Source organism: Mytilus galloprovincialis, chromosome 3 (genome assembly GCF_965363235.1).
Source record: "Mytilus galloprovincialis chromosome 3, xbMytGall1.hap1.1, whole genome shotgun sequence".
NCBI classification, from domain to species: domain Eukaryota; kingdom Metazoa; phylum Mollusca; class Bivalvia; order Mytilida; family Mytilidae; genus Mytilus; species Mytilus galloprovincialis.
Window position 1 is genome coordinate 33,702,464 of NC_134840.1, and position 14,931 is coordinate 33,717,394.

The 14,931-nt window shown below is 30.8% G+C and overlaps 1 protein-coding gene across 1 annotated transcript in view; it reads right to left on the reverse strand.

Annotated features, from left to right (window-relative positions):
• The window catches only part of LOC143067775 (uncharacterized), a 71,055-nt gene that overhangs the window by 635 nt on the left and 55,489 nt on the right, over positions 1-14,931 (reverse strand). The window contains exons 21-26 of the mRNA XM_076241311.1: positions 13,131-13,224; positions 10,296-10,372; positions 8,798-8,932; positions 7,555-7,765; positions 3,542-3,636; positions 513-659 (exon numbers count right to left, since the gene is read on the reverse strand). Coding sequence (XP_076097426.1) covers positions 513-659; positions 3,542-3,636; positions 7,555-7,765; positions 8,798-8,932; positions 10,296-10,372; positions 13,131-13,224 — 759 coding nt within the window. The remainder of the gene's footprint in view (positions 1-512; positions 660-3,541; positions 3,637-7,554; positions 7,766-8,797; positions 8,933-10,295; positions 10,373-13,130; positions 13,225-14,931) is intronic.

Below are 14,931 nucleotides of genomic sequence, written 5' to 3' on the forward strand. Positions count from 1 at the left end.
TCTGGCCACATTTAGCCATCTATTGTCTCTTTTTAATTAGGTCTTGAAAGTCCCATATTGATATGACTTCAATGCTTATGTCATACAAATTGATTTTGGACAATTAGTTAAAAGGGCATTAGCTATGAGATTTTAAAAAAATCATATCTTTCACTTATGACAACGAAATAGTGAAATACTAGCTTATATGCCCTTCAGTAGTCTTCGGAGGTCAGTTCAAAGGTTATTTAGATGCCGTCTAGACTTAAATATTCACGAAATGCTGACATACATTATCGAATTCAAATATTGTATTGGCATTATGTTTTAGTATGTTATAAGTCGAATATTAGAATTTGAGTGAAATCGGGGAACATGAATTTGACGTTTAATGCCTCTTAAAGAATTGAATTGTGAATTTGTAAAGCTCTGAAGAAATTGTTGAAAATACAAATGCAACACGTGAATTTTGAATCATCAAAGGGTACAGGTAAATGAAGACAAGCAAGATAATGTAGTAACATCGGTCTAACCTGTCTGGTTCATTAATTTGATGTTCATCGATTTTCCCCATGATATATTTAACTAAATCATAATGTCCTTCTGCAACAGCTAGATGTAATGCAGTTCTCCCGTCATAATTACTGCTGCGAAGGAGGTCTCCATCAGTCTTTAAGTAGCTATACAATGATATACGTACGCTTATTAAATATTATAGTAGTTGCGGTTTGAAATCTTTAACTATTTTTTTTTATCTAAAAGTGAAGTGAATAACGAAGTTTCATAACAGTATAACCATTTAACCCTGACGAGTTAGATATGTTTTTTATTTCTAAACCCTATCTGATTTCCGACTTCTAAAAAAACATTTTTTTCGGAGGTCATGTTGATGATTATTATACTAACAAATATTCACAAGATGTTGATAATTATAATGATCCCATACATTGCTTATTGCTTTCTTTGGAACGTTTGTATTTTTGATATGCGTTTTATTTATTCTATAAAATTTTCAATAGTTTGAATCAATTCGATGGACATGCATTTTATAGCCTATGCCACATCAATGTTGCTGGAGGGAGGTTGGTGCTGGCATACAGTTTGTTACATCATTTCTTGATTATCAATCTGTTTCGCGTTTATATGGTTCAACCCACCATTTTTTCCTTTAAAAATGTCCTGTACCAAGTCAGGAATATGGTCATTGTTATATTATAGTTCGTTTCTGTGTGTGTTACAGTTTAACGTTGCGTCGTTTGTTTTCTCTTATTTTTGAGTGTAAATTGACATTGCGATAAGACGTGTCACGGTACTTGTCTATCCCAAATTCATGTATTTGGTTTTTATGTTATATTTGTTATTTTCGTGGGATTTTGTCTGATGCTTGGTCCGTTTCTGTGTGTGTTAGTTACATTGTAGTGTTGTGTCGTTGTTCTCCTCTTATATTTATGCGTTTCCGTCAGTTTTAGTTTGTTACCCCGATTTTGTTTTTTGTCCATTGATTTATGAGTTTGAACAGCGGTATACTACTGTTGCCTTTATTTATATGACACATCAAGACTATAGATGTATCATGCAATTATAACCTATACAGCATTTGCTTTGGTCTACTTTAGTGACTTGTTCAATGGTTTTTTTTATAAACCATAAGGCAAAAGTCGATAGCTGTGATCTTATTTTTTTACTAATACATTTTTCCCATTGGCGTTAAAGGTGATTTCAAAAAAACAAATGAGGTGCACTAAAACCGTTACCAAACGTTTATTCATTGCAACGGAAATTTTGAATATAAAGTGAGATGGAGGATTTGTCACGTATGCTTAGAATCATCAAAGTTTGAGAACTCTAAATGTGAAAATCTAAATATTAGTCTAAATCAAGAAGGCACACACATTAAATTTTCGGATTTGCCTCTTACATAGATTTTTGTTAGTAAATATAGTAACTTTCCAAGTTGATAGTAATTGTTTTCACGGTGGTTTGTATTGTACTAATTTTTTATTTTATCTTGCAACTTATGACACTGTCATCAATCGTTCAGGAATGTCGCTGAATACAAATTATATAATTCATGAAAAAAAAATGTCTTTACAAAATCGATTGAAAAAAAAATGTCATTACAAAATCGATTGCAAAAAAAATCTTATTACAAATGAACTGGCATGGAAAACACATAATGTCATGTCATGAAGCAAATGCATTGAAAAAGACTTGAATGTTTTCAATTTGGTTGTTCTCGTGTGGACAAAATACACTTCTGGCGTATTAAAATTTTGAACTTGTTGCCTTTTGTTGGCTGTTGTTCGTGTGATTCTTTGTCAATTGTGTTCTCCAATTTATTTATATTGTAGTCCTGTGTTGTCATTTTGATGTTATATTTCACATGGCCATAAAAGTGCGAGGTTTGGCATGCCACAAAACCAGGTTCAACCCACCATTTTTTCCTTTAAAAATGCCCTGTACCAAGTCAGGAATATGGTCATTGTTATATTATAGTTCGTTTCTGTGTGTATTACATTATAACGTTGTGTCGTTTGTTTTCTCTTATTTTTGAGTGTAAATTCACATTGCGATAAGACGTGTCACGGTACTTGTCTATCCCAAATTCATGTATTTGGTTTTGATGTTATAGATATATGTTATATTTGTTATTCTCGTGGGATTTTGTCTATGTGTGTTACATTTTAGTGTTATGTCGTTGTTCTCCTCTTATATTTAATGCGTTTCCCTCGGTTTTAGTTTGTTATCCCGATTTTGTTTTTTGTCCATGGATTTATGAGTTTTGAACAGCGGTATACTACTGTTGCCTTTATTTAAGTATCCAATGAAAATGTATATGACGTATATCATTTTTTTCAGAGATTGATACTATTGTGAAAACGGGGTCGTCATATGGTCCAATATCAAAGGGCATTATTGAATCTATATTATATCCGTTTCTTGGTTTTGAAAAAATCCCAATAGGATTTCTCGGAAGTCTTTCCTGTTGAACGTAGATTTGAAATTTAAAATTAAAATTTCCAACCTACCGTTTTCCTATACTTTTCAGACTTGTATTTTCTTGTTGTGGAAATTTATTTGATAAACGTTTCACTATTATTCATACTTTTGAATGAAGATTGAGATCTATGTTTTATATACGGTTAAAAAACAATACATACCAAACTTAGGTGTCATGATATTACTGAAAAACTTATTGATAATTCGTAATAATGCAGATTTTGGTCGATTTTATCTTTTTTTTTATGGATTTTCAAATATCGATTGCTTACAATAACGACAAAGAGAACTGTTCAAAGTGATTTTCTTTATAAATACATACCATATATACACAAATAATTATATGGGGTTGTACAATCGTAAGGGTTGGCATCGATTTGGGGAGAGAACTATGCACTCTTGGCTTAATGAAATTGTAATTAGAAAAGTAATTTCTTTTTTATGAAGTAGTTGGATCCTTAAATATAACTTGAAACGCTTGTTTTCAGTTGAAAATGAAATTCATGAAACCTAGTTTAATCATTTTTTTTAAATGATAGATTTAAATTAAAATTTTAAATACCTTTTCATTGCTTTGAGATCGCCTTTCGATGCTTTATTTAAAAACATAAATATCCTTTCTTGCTCTGATGTGTGTTTCCTAAAGTTTTCGTCTTCCTAAAAATGAAAATTAAAATTCCGAACAAAATCCGGTGTTTTGCTCTTGTGTCAATTGGCATTTCATTTGCACCACAAAACATATTGCGCTAGGATATAACATTTGAATTTATTTGCGCCAAATACAGCTAAATAGTATAAATCTGGCAACATCAGGTGTGAAATTGAAGTAGCAACTTGCTGTGATTATTTGAAACGATTTGTCTCCGTATTTTAATGAATTAAATATCCTTAATGTATGGTCTTAAAAACGAAGGCTTATTTCCTTCTCTATTTGTCTCCAAATGTATTAAGTAAGAGTAAGTGACCTTTAGTTGTGTATGAGAAATGACAATGAGGTCAAGTACTTAACAAATGAATGAGGAAACTCTATACATTTATTATACGGACATTGTTTTTAGAATTTAACTCATATTACTTTTTCGTTATTTTTTATCTGCAAATTGGCGCAAGTGCAGTGTTCATTGTTTGCGCTAAAGGACATATATCCCCTTGGCGTAACAAAATAAATAAAATACAGCTTTTTAAAATTGGCGCAAGATTTGCGACCGTGATCTTAGGTGTTCCGGAAAGGTAAATAGGTGTTTCTCAAGCAGGGTCTCATGTGACGTTGTTCATGGCAAGTAAAACTTTCGTGATTAGTCTCATTTAAAAAAGTGTTTTCCAAGTTTATTGGTTAAAACTATTTAAAACATTGACAAACATATTTTTTGCAGTTTTATTCAAAATGATTAAGCAATAGGTTTTAAGAAAACGATACACAATTTCAGCAAATGAAATCTATAACCAAGACCATCTTGTATTAATTGTAAAGTAGACACTAATTATCTAATTATTATTGGTACTTCCATCTGAACATTTTTTTCTAAAAAGCCTGTGTCGCTCACCTTGATCTATATGCATATCAAACAAAAGACACGCATGGATTCATGACAAAATTGTGTTTTGCTGATGGTGATGTTTTGTACTTTACTGAACATTTTTGCTGCTTACAATTATCTCTATCTGTAATGAACTTCGTCCAGTAGTTTCAGAGGAAAAAAATTGTAAAAATTTACAAAAATTTACGAGAATTGTTATTTTTTATTTAATGGTCAAAACAAAAGGATGTGCGTCATATTTGTAACAGTTATATGCCCCGAAATTCTAAGAGTTTAGACTTATAGTAATATTCTTCTCTTCACCTCCCTTCATTCATGTTTTACTCAAAATTTAATTCCACTGCCTATCATGTGCATGTATACTGGTAATTCTCCCAAGTTATGTCTCTATGAAATGAAACATAGAAATTACATCTGGGAACCAGTTCGTAAACAAAACAAAATATGTATGAATATTATACATCTTCACTTAAGAAGCGTGTTAATGAAGTAGCTGTATTTTCAAATTGCAACGTGAAGGAACTCAGACTCATAGGAGAGGTGCACGTACAGTGTTGAAAAATTCTACTTCCAAATCTAATAGATACGTCGGGAAGATAGATAATGAGACAACTCTCCATCCAAATAACAATTTAAAAAAAGTAAACCATTATAGGTCAATGTACGGTCTTCAACACGGAGCATTGGCTCACACCGAACAACAAGCCATAAAGGGCCCCAAAAATTACTAGTGTAAAACCATACAAACGGGAAAACCAACGGTCTAATCTATTTAAAAAGACGAGAAACGAGAAACACGTTTAAATTACAAACGACAACTACTGTACATCAGATTCCTGACTTAGGACAGGTGCAAACATTTGCAGCGGGATTAAACGTTTTAATGGTAACAAACCATCATTCTTTTTCTGAAACAATAGCATAACATCACAACATAGAAAAACACACGATAAAATATCAATTGGCAGGCCTAACTCAATCAAAAAACGTCAATTAATACACTATGAACGAATAAATTTGATCTGCGATATCTGAATGCAAATGCATAGTTAATAAAATATTAGGGACAAACATTCAAGGTCAAAAATCAAACAAACAAGTCCAAACAAAGCAATGGCAAGACATCACTGCGAAATATTTAACCCTTCAAAAATAATCGCTTTTGAAAAAAAACGGTTTTAATAATACAGGTAAATCTTGAAGTTTATACAAATGTAGTAAGAAGAAGTGAAAATTAGAAGATATTCCAAATAATCAAAGCTGGTTTATAGACATATTTTGCCCTGCGAAAAAAAAACATGGTACACCGAAGAACACGTCATCAGTATGCTGGAGTTTTAAAATAAAATAAGAAAAAACATTATAAACAGTATCAACATGTCGAATTATCAAGAAAATACGATTTGAGAGTACTCGCAGTTACTGACAGCTGGTTAAAAGCAAAAAACAATTAATAATAAAAAATAATGCATCAGAGACTGGAAGATGACTGTATCAATTTGATTAACTTGTGGCTCATCTCTTTTGCAAATTTAAGCAAATAAAAGATTTTTAAAATGAAAAATACGTTGTCGACGTAAAACTCCAGCATACTGATGACGTGTTCTTCGGTGTTCCATGTTTTTTTTTCGCAGGGCAAAATATGTGTAATTACACCCCAAAACAATCAAATTGAAGCGCATTGTAATATTTTTGTATGGAGAAAGCTTTGTGGAATATTTCTTTTTTTCTAATTTTACATGTGGTATGGTGGTGTTAAGGGTAGAAAATTTGAAGGTTTTAGTAGAATTTATTTAAGAAAATGACCGAAAATTTCAGAAGATCTACATGTGTATTAGTTTCTTAAGAATCCACGTATTGTTAATGTTACTACGCCAGTAAACAAAGTTATAGTATTTCTGTAATGTGTCTTTCGCAGCTGGCAATATTTTAGTTAATCTAACGGATAATTACACATTTTTGAGAAGTTGAAGTATCAAATACAGACAAGGTATGTCCTCATATCTGTTGTTCTTTGAAATATTCATTGGGGCCATGAAGGAATTAATTGTGGTTTGCCAGGATATAATTTTTAAGTTATAGATTATTGTTGTTTATGATTTTGTGTGATATGTTTTACCTGTTAAATTGTTAGTAAATTCTGCATATTGCATGTTGTACACGTGCTCTATTCGCCCCTTTTTTGTTGGCAATGTGAAGTAATTAGAGCTAACTTACTAGTAGCTGGCCATTTTAGACAGTCAAAAAGTTAACAGTTCATGGAGTATTTGTTTGTTAAATGAATCCGAATTCCGGAAGTTATAACTGGTTTGTGGCTTTACAAAAGTCAAATCAGTGGTTTCCCGTAGGATCTAATGAGGTTTTATTGTCAACATAGTATAATTAATCTCTTTTTTTATTTATGAAAGAATTTGTCATATGAATTGCTTTATTAGTTATCTTATTAGGAAAAATGGGATTTCATAATCATCATCCTAGCGAAGTATGCTGATTCGATGTAAAGCAACAACCAATCAATCAATCATTCAAGCTTATTTTGACATAATATTTAAACACTTGTACATCTTTTTGACCACTCTGAAGCCAATTTTATAATATGGCTCATTAATTTTGTGCCAATTCTCTCCAAATAAGCTACAGTTAAAAGGGGAAAACTTATCTTTTTTCCAGATGTGCAAAGATATAGTCATTGACAGATTACACGTTAAATTTTGTAAAAATTCTCTACAGGTACATAGAAGATCAACTAGCCTAGCAGTGATGGATTACTACATTACAGTAAACATATGCATCGGTTAAAAATCCTGCTATCCTTGATATTTAACGACAGGATTGCTGAAGGATCAAATGCAGATAAAGCAATTGAATGTACATTAACAAAAGTTCTTTTGAATCAAATATTACAATGCAGGCTATGCCCCAATAAGATGGACGAAGCTACGAATAAAGATTATTTTATATAATACTATTTGTCTAATGTCTTATGATAAAAAATATCTGTACATAGCCGGGTGTAAATGTTTCTTAGAAAACTTACTTCAACGTCTCCTTCTTTTGCATCTTTTACAGCCCTTTCCAGTACTTTTTTAACGTCCTCAAAGTCTTGTCTTCTTGATGTTTTAACATTTTTTAAAACATTTATAGATGCATTTTTTAAAAGTTTCTCATTATTTTGTTTATCCATGTTTTCCTTCTTCTGCCAATATAGAATTTTTTCTTCAACTAGTTGAATCGGTGACTTCCAAAAGCTGGAAATGAAGTATAATTATTAAGAGACAATTAAGCTATTACTAGTCAAGAATAAATTAATTACGAACTAAAATTCCACCTGTTTCAAAATGTTTTAAAAAAGATAAAATATTTGTTAACCCCGCACAATCTTTCAACATAAAAACTTTTAAGGTGAATCACTTTAAATATTATATGGTATTGTTTGATATACAATTTTTCCACATGTGGAGCATCATCTGTTTACACATCCGGAGTACCTAATATCACCCCAGTTTTTGTTTTTGTTGGTGTTGTTTAGATTTCTATGGTTTGTCTTGTGTACTATTCTTTGTCTATTTGTCTTTTTACTTTTTTAGCCATGGTTATTTTCGATTTATGAGTTTGAATGTTCCTCTGGTGTCTTTCGCCGTTCTTTTAATTGACCAAAAGAATGTAATTTGTAACGGGAAAAGTAACACAATAGTTACATCTCCCTAACACTTGGTCCATGGCTTTGTTGGTGGACAAATTAATACATTTGTATAGTAAGGACAAATTGTACATGCGTAGTTGTTTTTAGATTTGAACAAACATTTGGTCCAAATGAATTTTGTGTTGTATGTGAATAATGAATTAAGTCCGGATAAAAGTAAGGAAAACATTGACAAAGAATGGGGATTTCAAAAGGTTTTAACAAAGGATAGTAGAATATCTAAGCACACAATATAAACTATGTTGGTATACATTTGAGATGGTCAACGGGTGTAATGGGTTGACATAACTAAATGAGTATAAATTATTCGCATTTCTCTTAGCCAGAATTTTCTTTTTATTACCGGTATCGTTCAATATTTGTGTTATAAATTTTTCCTATTATCCTGTCTGAATATGATCCCGGAAACCCCTGCTATATTAAATCAATGCAGTTTGGGTAGGACATATATGTAAATAACATTGCATAGTCTGCAAATCTTATGTTAATACAGTTGAAGGAAGAGAAACAATATGAGTACAGGAAAGGTGAGACATTCAGTAATAAACCAAACAAAATATAAATCAAGGTATCTTACCTATTTCGAACAAACGGTGAAATTTTCCTTTCATTTAAAAGATAATTCACATCATCTAACCTGGCTTTTGAGGCAGCAACATGTAGAGGCGTATTTCTAAAATAATCGCAACTATCCATCGGAAAGTATGAAAAACTGAAAGAAAAAAATCAATAAAATGCAAATGATTCAATCAATATTTTTCACTTAACATTCTTCTTTGAAATAGTCCCGGAGAGAAATTAGCCTATATATTATAAGTAACTTATTGTGATACTAAGTAAACATAATACGATATACATGGAGTCAGTGAATTCCATATAGGGTCTATGCTTAGCTCGAATCACCATATAAAATTTACTGACACCATATATATCGTTTTAGGTCACTAGCATGATTTATAAATTAATATTCAGAGAAATAAATTATATGGAAAATTAATAGCATTATACCGAGATTCCATTATTAACTAATAAAATGTTAAATAACTCTTCAAAAATTATAAATAAAACTAGAGGCATAAATAGGGTTAAACAGATGGCTTAAAATTCTAGAAATACAATTCATTGTACCAATCTATTTTATAATAGTTGACTGAAAATAAATTATAAATATTTAGATCGCAATTATAAAATATATTGCTTCATCAAGAAAACTTTTAATGCAGTTGAAAATGACCATGACCAATAAGTGTAATGTTTGTAACCAAGAAGAACATTATGCACACTTCTGTCTATATTGCTCATATTTGACTAATCCAAATAATTATGACATCTTGGAAGGCTATTTCAAATATTTGCGTTGAAGCCTTCCTGTGCCGATGTAAGACGTCAAAGAAAAACACATAATAGCCTTTAAGATATCATAATTATTTGGACTAATATTTGACAAGATATTGGCAAATAATCTATAAGATTCTAAAAGAAGCGAAAAAGATTATTTTATTGATTTACAACATGTTACACTTTAATCTAAAATCATAGATAGTAAGTTTTGCTTATCACTTTTCCCCCCTGGATAATCTGTGGAGTGTAACAGTGTAAATCAAGAGAAGCTTGGCCTCTTGGTAAGATTCGTAAAAAGCAAGATTCAATGAATGAATATAATGATTTTGTTACAAAAAAAACCCAACAGACAAAACAATCATAATGTCATGTAATAGACTGTAGAGGAACAAGCATAAAAAAGTGACGCACAAAAGCATTATTCAATGTAATTTAAATACCCATGTTTGTAAGACACGAGATCATACGAATCATTTTAACAGGAAAACTTCATCATATCAACTTATTTTTTTTAGAACACCTGGAAATCAAATATTTGAATTGCTTACAGAAAATGGTTTACTTTAAAATTAAAAAATTTAAGACCCAAAGTGGTAATTTTAGGTCAGAGGTATCTTGACAACCAAAACAAGTCATAGACGTGTCGGTTTTAAATTTAGGGCACAATTCATGTAAGGAACAGCAGGTTTAAAAAATCATCTAAATTATAAATCGGAATAGAAAGTTATATTTACCTGTCTTTCAGGTTGTGCAGTTGTCCTTTTGAAGCTGCATCCATCACAAAAAATATTGTTTGACTACTCGATGAAGGCTTAAAACATATAATAAAAACTCATGTGAACAGAAAAGATAATTCAATTGTTTTTTCTAAAAAGGTAAATTTTAATGATTCACTACCAAATCGTGGATGCATACACCCACCAAGTTATATGACTGAAGCGTGACAATTAAAGCTGTTTTTTGCATGTTTTCTTTTTATGTTTTCTCTTCTTTTTTTTATCGTATATTACTGTGTGTTTTCCACAAAAAAATACTGGCCTGTTTTTGCTAGTCTCGAATATGTTCTGGCAGGCAGTAATGCAATTTATTCTAACTTTTGTTTACACTTTAATTCTGCATTTTGTTTTGTGAAATATCAATTTTCATTATGCTTTGAGCAATTATAAAAAGGGAAGAATATTCATCTTTTTGTAAGATATCATAAAAACTCATCACGAAATGTACCAGGCAGATTGTTTAATATTGCACACTCGCGTTTTGTATCCATCAATATGGTGATTAAGCATGACCTTTGTGAATATGTCTTAGACAATCAAACTATTACAACTTATTGATGTAGTATCAGTAGAGCATGTAAACGAAATCATATAGAACACTCTAATGTATCTTTCGAAAATTTATTTTGGATATTTGTTTCATGTGTAAAAATACTACACGTCATTAGTTATATAACCACCTGGATGCTTGCCCTGAATTAGGGAAGTCTTCTGTTCCATGAGTACAGAAGCGTCTGTTGTTTAGTCTGAATCAATTAAAAAACAAAGGCTATACCATTTTATTTGTTGGCTAGTTCTCCTCTCAGTGCAAAGTTTAGTGCATAGTCGTAAATAAAAAACAGTTTTACAGTTTGGGGACATAATAACTTGTTACGTTCTAAATATGCCAGTAACCATACGACAAATTCAGCATAATTTCAGCAATATCAATCTTGAAATAATAGCATACAAGTGGATTCTAACTTGAAAGCTATTGTGTTTACACTGCAGTAATTGCAGTTACTATGGTATCAAAGAGTATGAATTGATCATCTGTTAAAGTAAGATCCCAAGCATTCATCAAAACATTAACGACTGATGTAATCAGTTTTTGAAGTTCTTTTTATCTTAAAATAGTTCAAGATAAAATTACATGTATTGCCAACGCATAGATACAAGATAAAAATATGCCAATGGATTCAGTCATGTGATAATGTGAAGATTACATAGTACTATTAATTTTTATTTAGTCGGTCACATAGGGCCAACGCACATTTCTCATTATTTGGCGTCCGTAGACCATAGTTTTCGTCCGTCGTCATCCGTTACCTTTTTTAAAAATGTTCTGGTCCAAATTGTTACCAAGATTATCATTGGGGTAGTTTAGAATATGATTGTGTGAGATGACATCCCAGTCTAAGCAACATGACCGATATGACTTCAAACATTGCGTAGGGATAAAAAATAAGTTTTGTCTTTTATCTTTTAAACTGTTATTGATAAAAAAAAGTCTGAAACAGATCAATCTCATGTTGAGAATGGTAACATCTACTTACTGTTTAGTTACATTAAAATTTATAGGAGTTATTATCCATAATTGGCAAATCCTTATTTTTATTTCATTTTGTCAAATTATCTTGAAAAACTTATAGATTGAATAATCAAAACAGAAACAGTGATCGAAAAGACAAACGAAATCATCAGTAGATTTCTTATCTGGGTTATTTCTCGTTAATTACAATTTCGATCCCTTTATCCGTTTTAGTAAGAAATCTGGAAAAGTATAAAAAAAAAAAAAAGACAGACACTTTTACAGCAAAATAAACCAGAAAGATAGGTTCTATTAAGTAGTCAAATTGTCAAAAATGTCAATTGACTCTTTTTTTTATATAGCAATTGCTCTTCAATGATGATTTTTGTTTATCAATACGAAATTATAAGAGATTGAGCGAAACTGTTAAAAGCAAAAATTATCCATAGGTTAAGATCTACAAATAATTTAATAATGCTGACATCGTTGGTCAACTAATTTCTGAAGTTTATGTCCTGACATGACATGTTTAAACATTTTATTTGTTTTTGCCTATTACCCTGACAACTAGGCAAATAAATTATCCGCAAGACAAGATCTGCAGATTGTTTCCATAGAGGATATTGTCTGTTGTAACAGTCTTTTGAAATGAGTAATTGAACTTTAATTATGATGTCAGTAACATACGATCAACAAAAAAACAAAGTCTACAATGTAGCAGACGGCATTTGTTAATAATGCTCATATGTGAGCAAAAAAGGCTATTTAGATCCTCTATTTATGAAAAAAGTTTCTTAATATCATAAAAGCTGGTTTGATATAGTTCTGTCGGGCAATTATTTCAAAATGTATATACAAAATTACGTGCAATTTTCCCCTTTGAAATCATTCTCCCATCATTAGTAAGGGTACATCTTAACGGTTTTAAATGTACAGTTTCAAGTGATATTTAGTCGATCCCTTTAGTGTTGTTTTCACCCCTTATTCAAGAATGTGATAACCCTTTTAAAAGAATAATTGAAGAATAATAAGCTTAAAGACAATTCTTCCATAAAGCACTTGTTGTTATATATATATATTTTTAACAACATAATAATTTTATTCATCAAATATTGTTTGTTACAAAAACTATCAAGATTCCAAGCTTCTCTTGATGTACCCTGTTACACTCCACTGACTACCCAGAGAATAATCAGCTGATTAGATATACATGTTTTTATATTAATACTCGATCTAATAAATCAATTTTTGAATCATAAAATTTAATTCACGAGCATACTCACCTTGTGATATGCAGCTTTTTGTGTAGTATCTGTGTCCCGTAAAAGAGTTTTTATATGTTCATTCTTAGTTTCATCTAAAGGTCGTCTATTTTCTCTGAGAAGAAACAAAATCTTTGATAAATTGAATATTCACAATCTAAGACCAAAAGTAATGCAAACTGTCTTCACATTTTATATTTTAGTGCCTGTTTAGAACTTAATGAAAAGAATATAATGCTATATGTGACAATTGGAGTATTAATTCGGAAATAGACCATAAGTTATAATGATACTGTGAATGTATTGTAAGCCAAAATTGATTGACTATTACTTTAGTTTAAAGGAATTCTATTTGCATAAGTAGCAAAAGGAATTAGACAAAAGTTGTAACAACATTAGTGACGTTCTCTACCTGTCTGTTGTGATTATAAAGTAATATACATTTAGATGGAATTAAGGTAAGGATTTCAAGACACAGTGTGTTTATATTCATTAGAGAATTTATATAATACTTCACGTATAACTTAAATTATAGTGTAGATTTTGTTATGAAAAACATTGTTACACACCACAGAATTCTTATTCATGACCACACAATATATACTTTCTTTACAAAATAGAAGAAAAAAAATAGTTCGTTGTTTGAGTATGCGAGCGAATTATGGCATCGGGAATTACACATCATATTTTACTTGTTACATTTACATTTACCTTTTGGATTTGCATGACAAATAAACCCTGACCACCAGTTATTGAAAGAATTTTATCTGCTACATGTAGCGTAAGTTGAAGCTCAAGAACCTTTGCTGCGAAGAAAGTTGTGTTTATAACAACTTCAATTTGAGTTCTCTATAGAATATACTGTTAAAATGCAAACAGCTGTTCCAATAAGGTATCCAAATTCAATAATTTCAGCTAGAGTATTTCAAAGATCAGCTGAGGCACGATCATACTGATGAATTGCTAAAATAACATTATCCCCAACAAAAAGTTCTGATAATTTTCGTTTCGTTTTCTTGGTTATAGATTCGGCTTAGATCTGATTGCCAGAAAGCGAACGCAAGTCAGTGTAATCCTGATTGTCACTTTGACTAATACTAAATTAACTGGCATCTATGTATCCATTACATTTCTTGTCTCCATCTATGTATTTTTTTAATTTTGTAAATAAGGTTTATTGTGTGGTCATGAAATAAAAAATCTCTAGTTTGTAATGCTTTTTTATAACAAAATCTGTTCTATAGGTTTTTGTACAAGTTATAAGTGAATTGTAATCAAAATTACAATATGTACAAACAAGTTTTGAACACAATATATAATTTGTACATTTTTTGTACAAATTACAATTTGCTAAAAAAGATAATTTGTACACAACTTGGATGGTGACACTTTAATAAAGTCAGGAATATGACAGTTGTTCTCCATTCGTTTGATGTGTTTGAAGTTTTGATTTTGACATTTGATTAGGAACTTTCCGTTATGAATTTCCATCGGAGTACGGTACTGTTGTTATTTTCCTTTTTGATAAAATTATTTACTCATTTTTTGTTTATCTCACTATGAAGTTTGGAATTGGGCAATCTAATTAAAAACCGATCTCTCATCGCTCCTGTTTCTGATATGTCGCGTGGGAGATCTAACGAAACCGGCTTTGAGGTCACATGTGAGTGAACTAAAAGTTATGAATTTATAAAGATATGCAAATGAGTTGACGACCTATTAATAAGCCAATCAAAAAAGTTTATGAATTATTTTGACTGACGATTTCGTCGTAAATAAAATGAGTTACATCCCTTTGCCTTACGTTAAACTTCCAAGATCG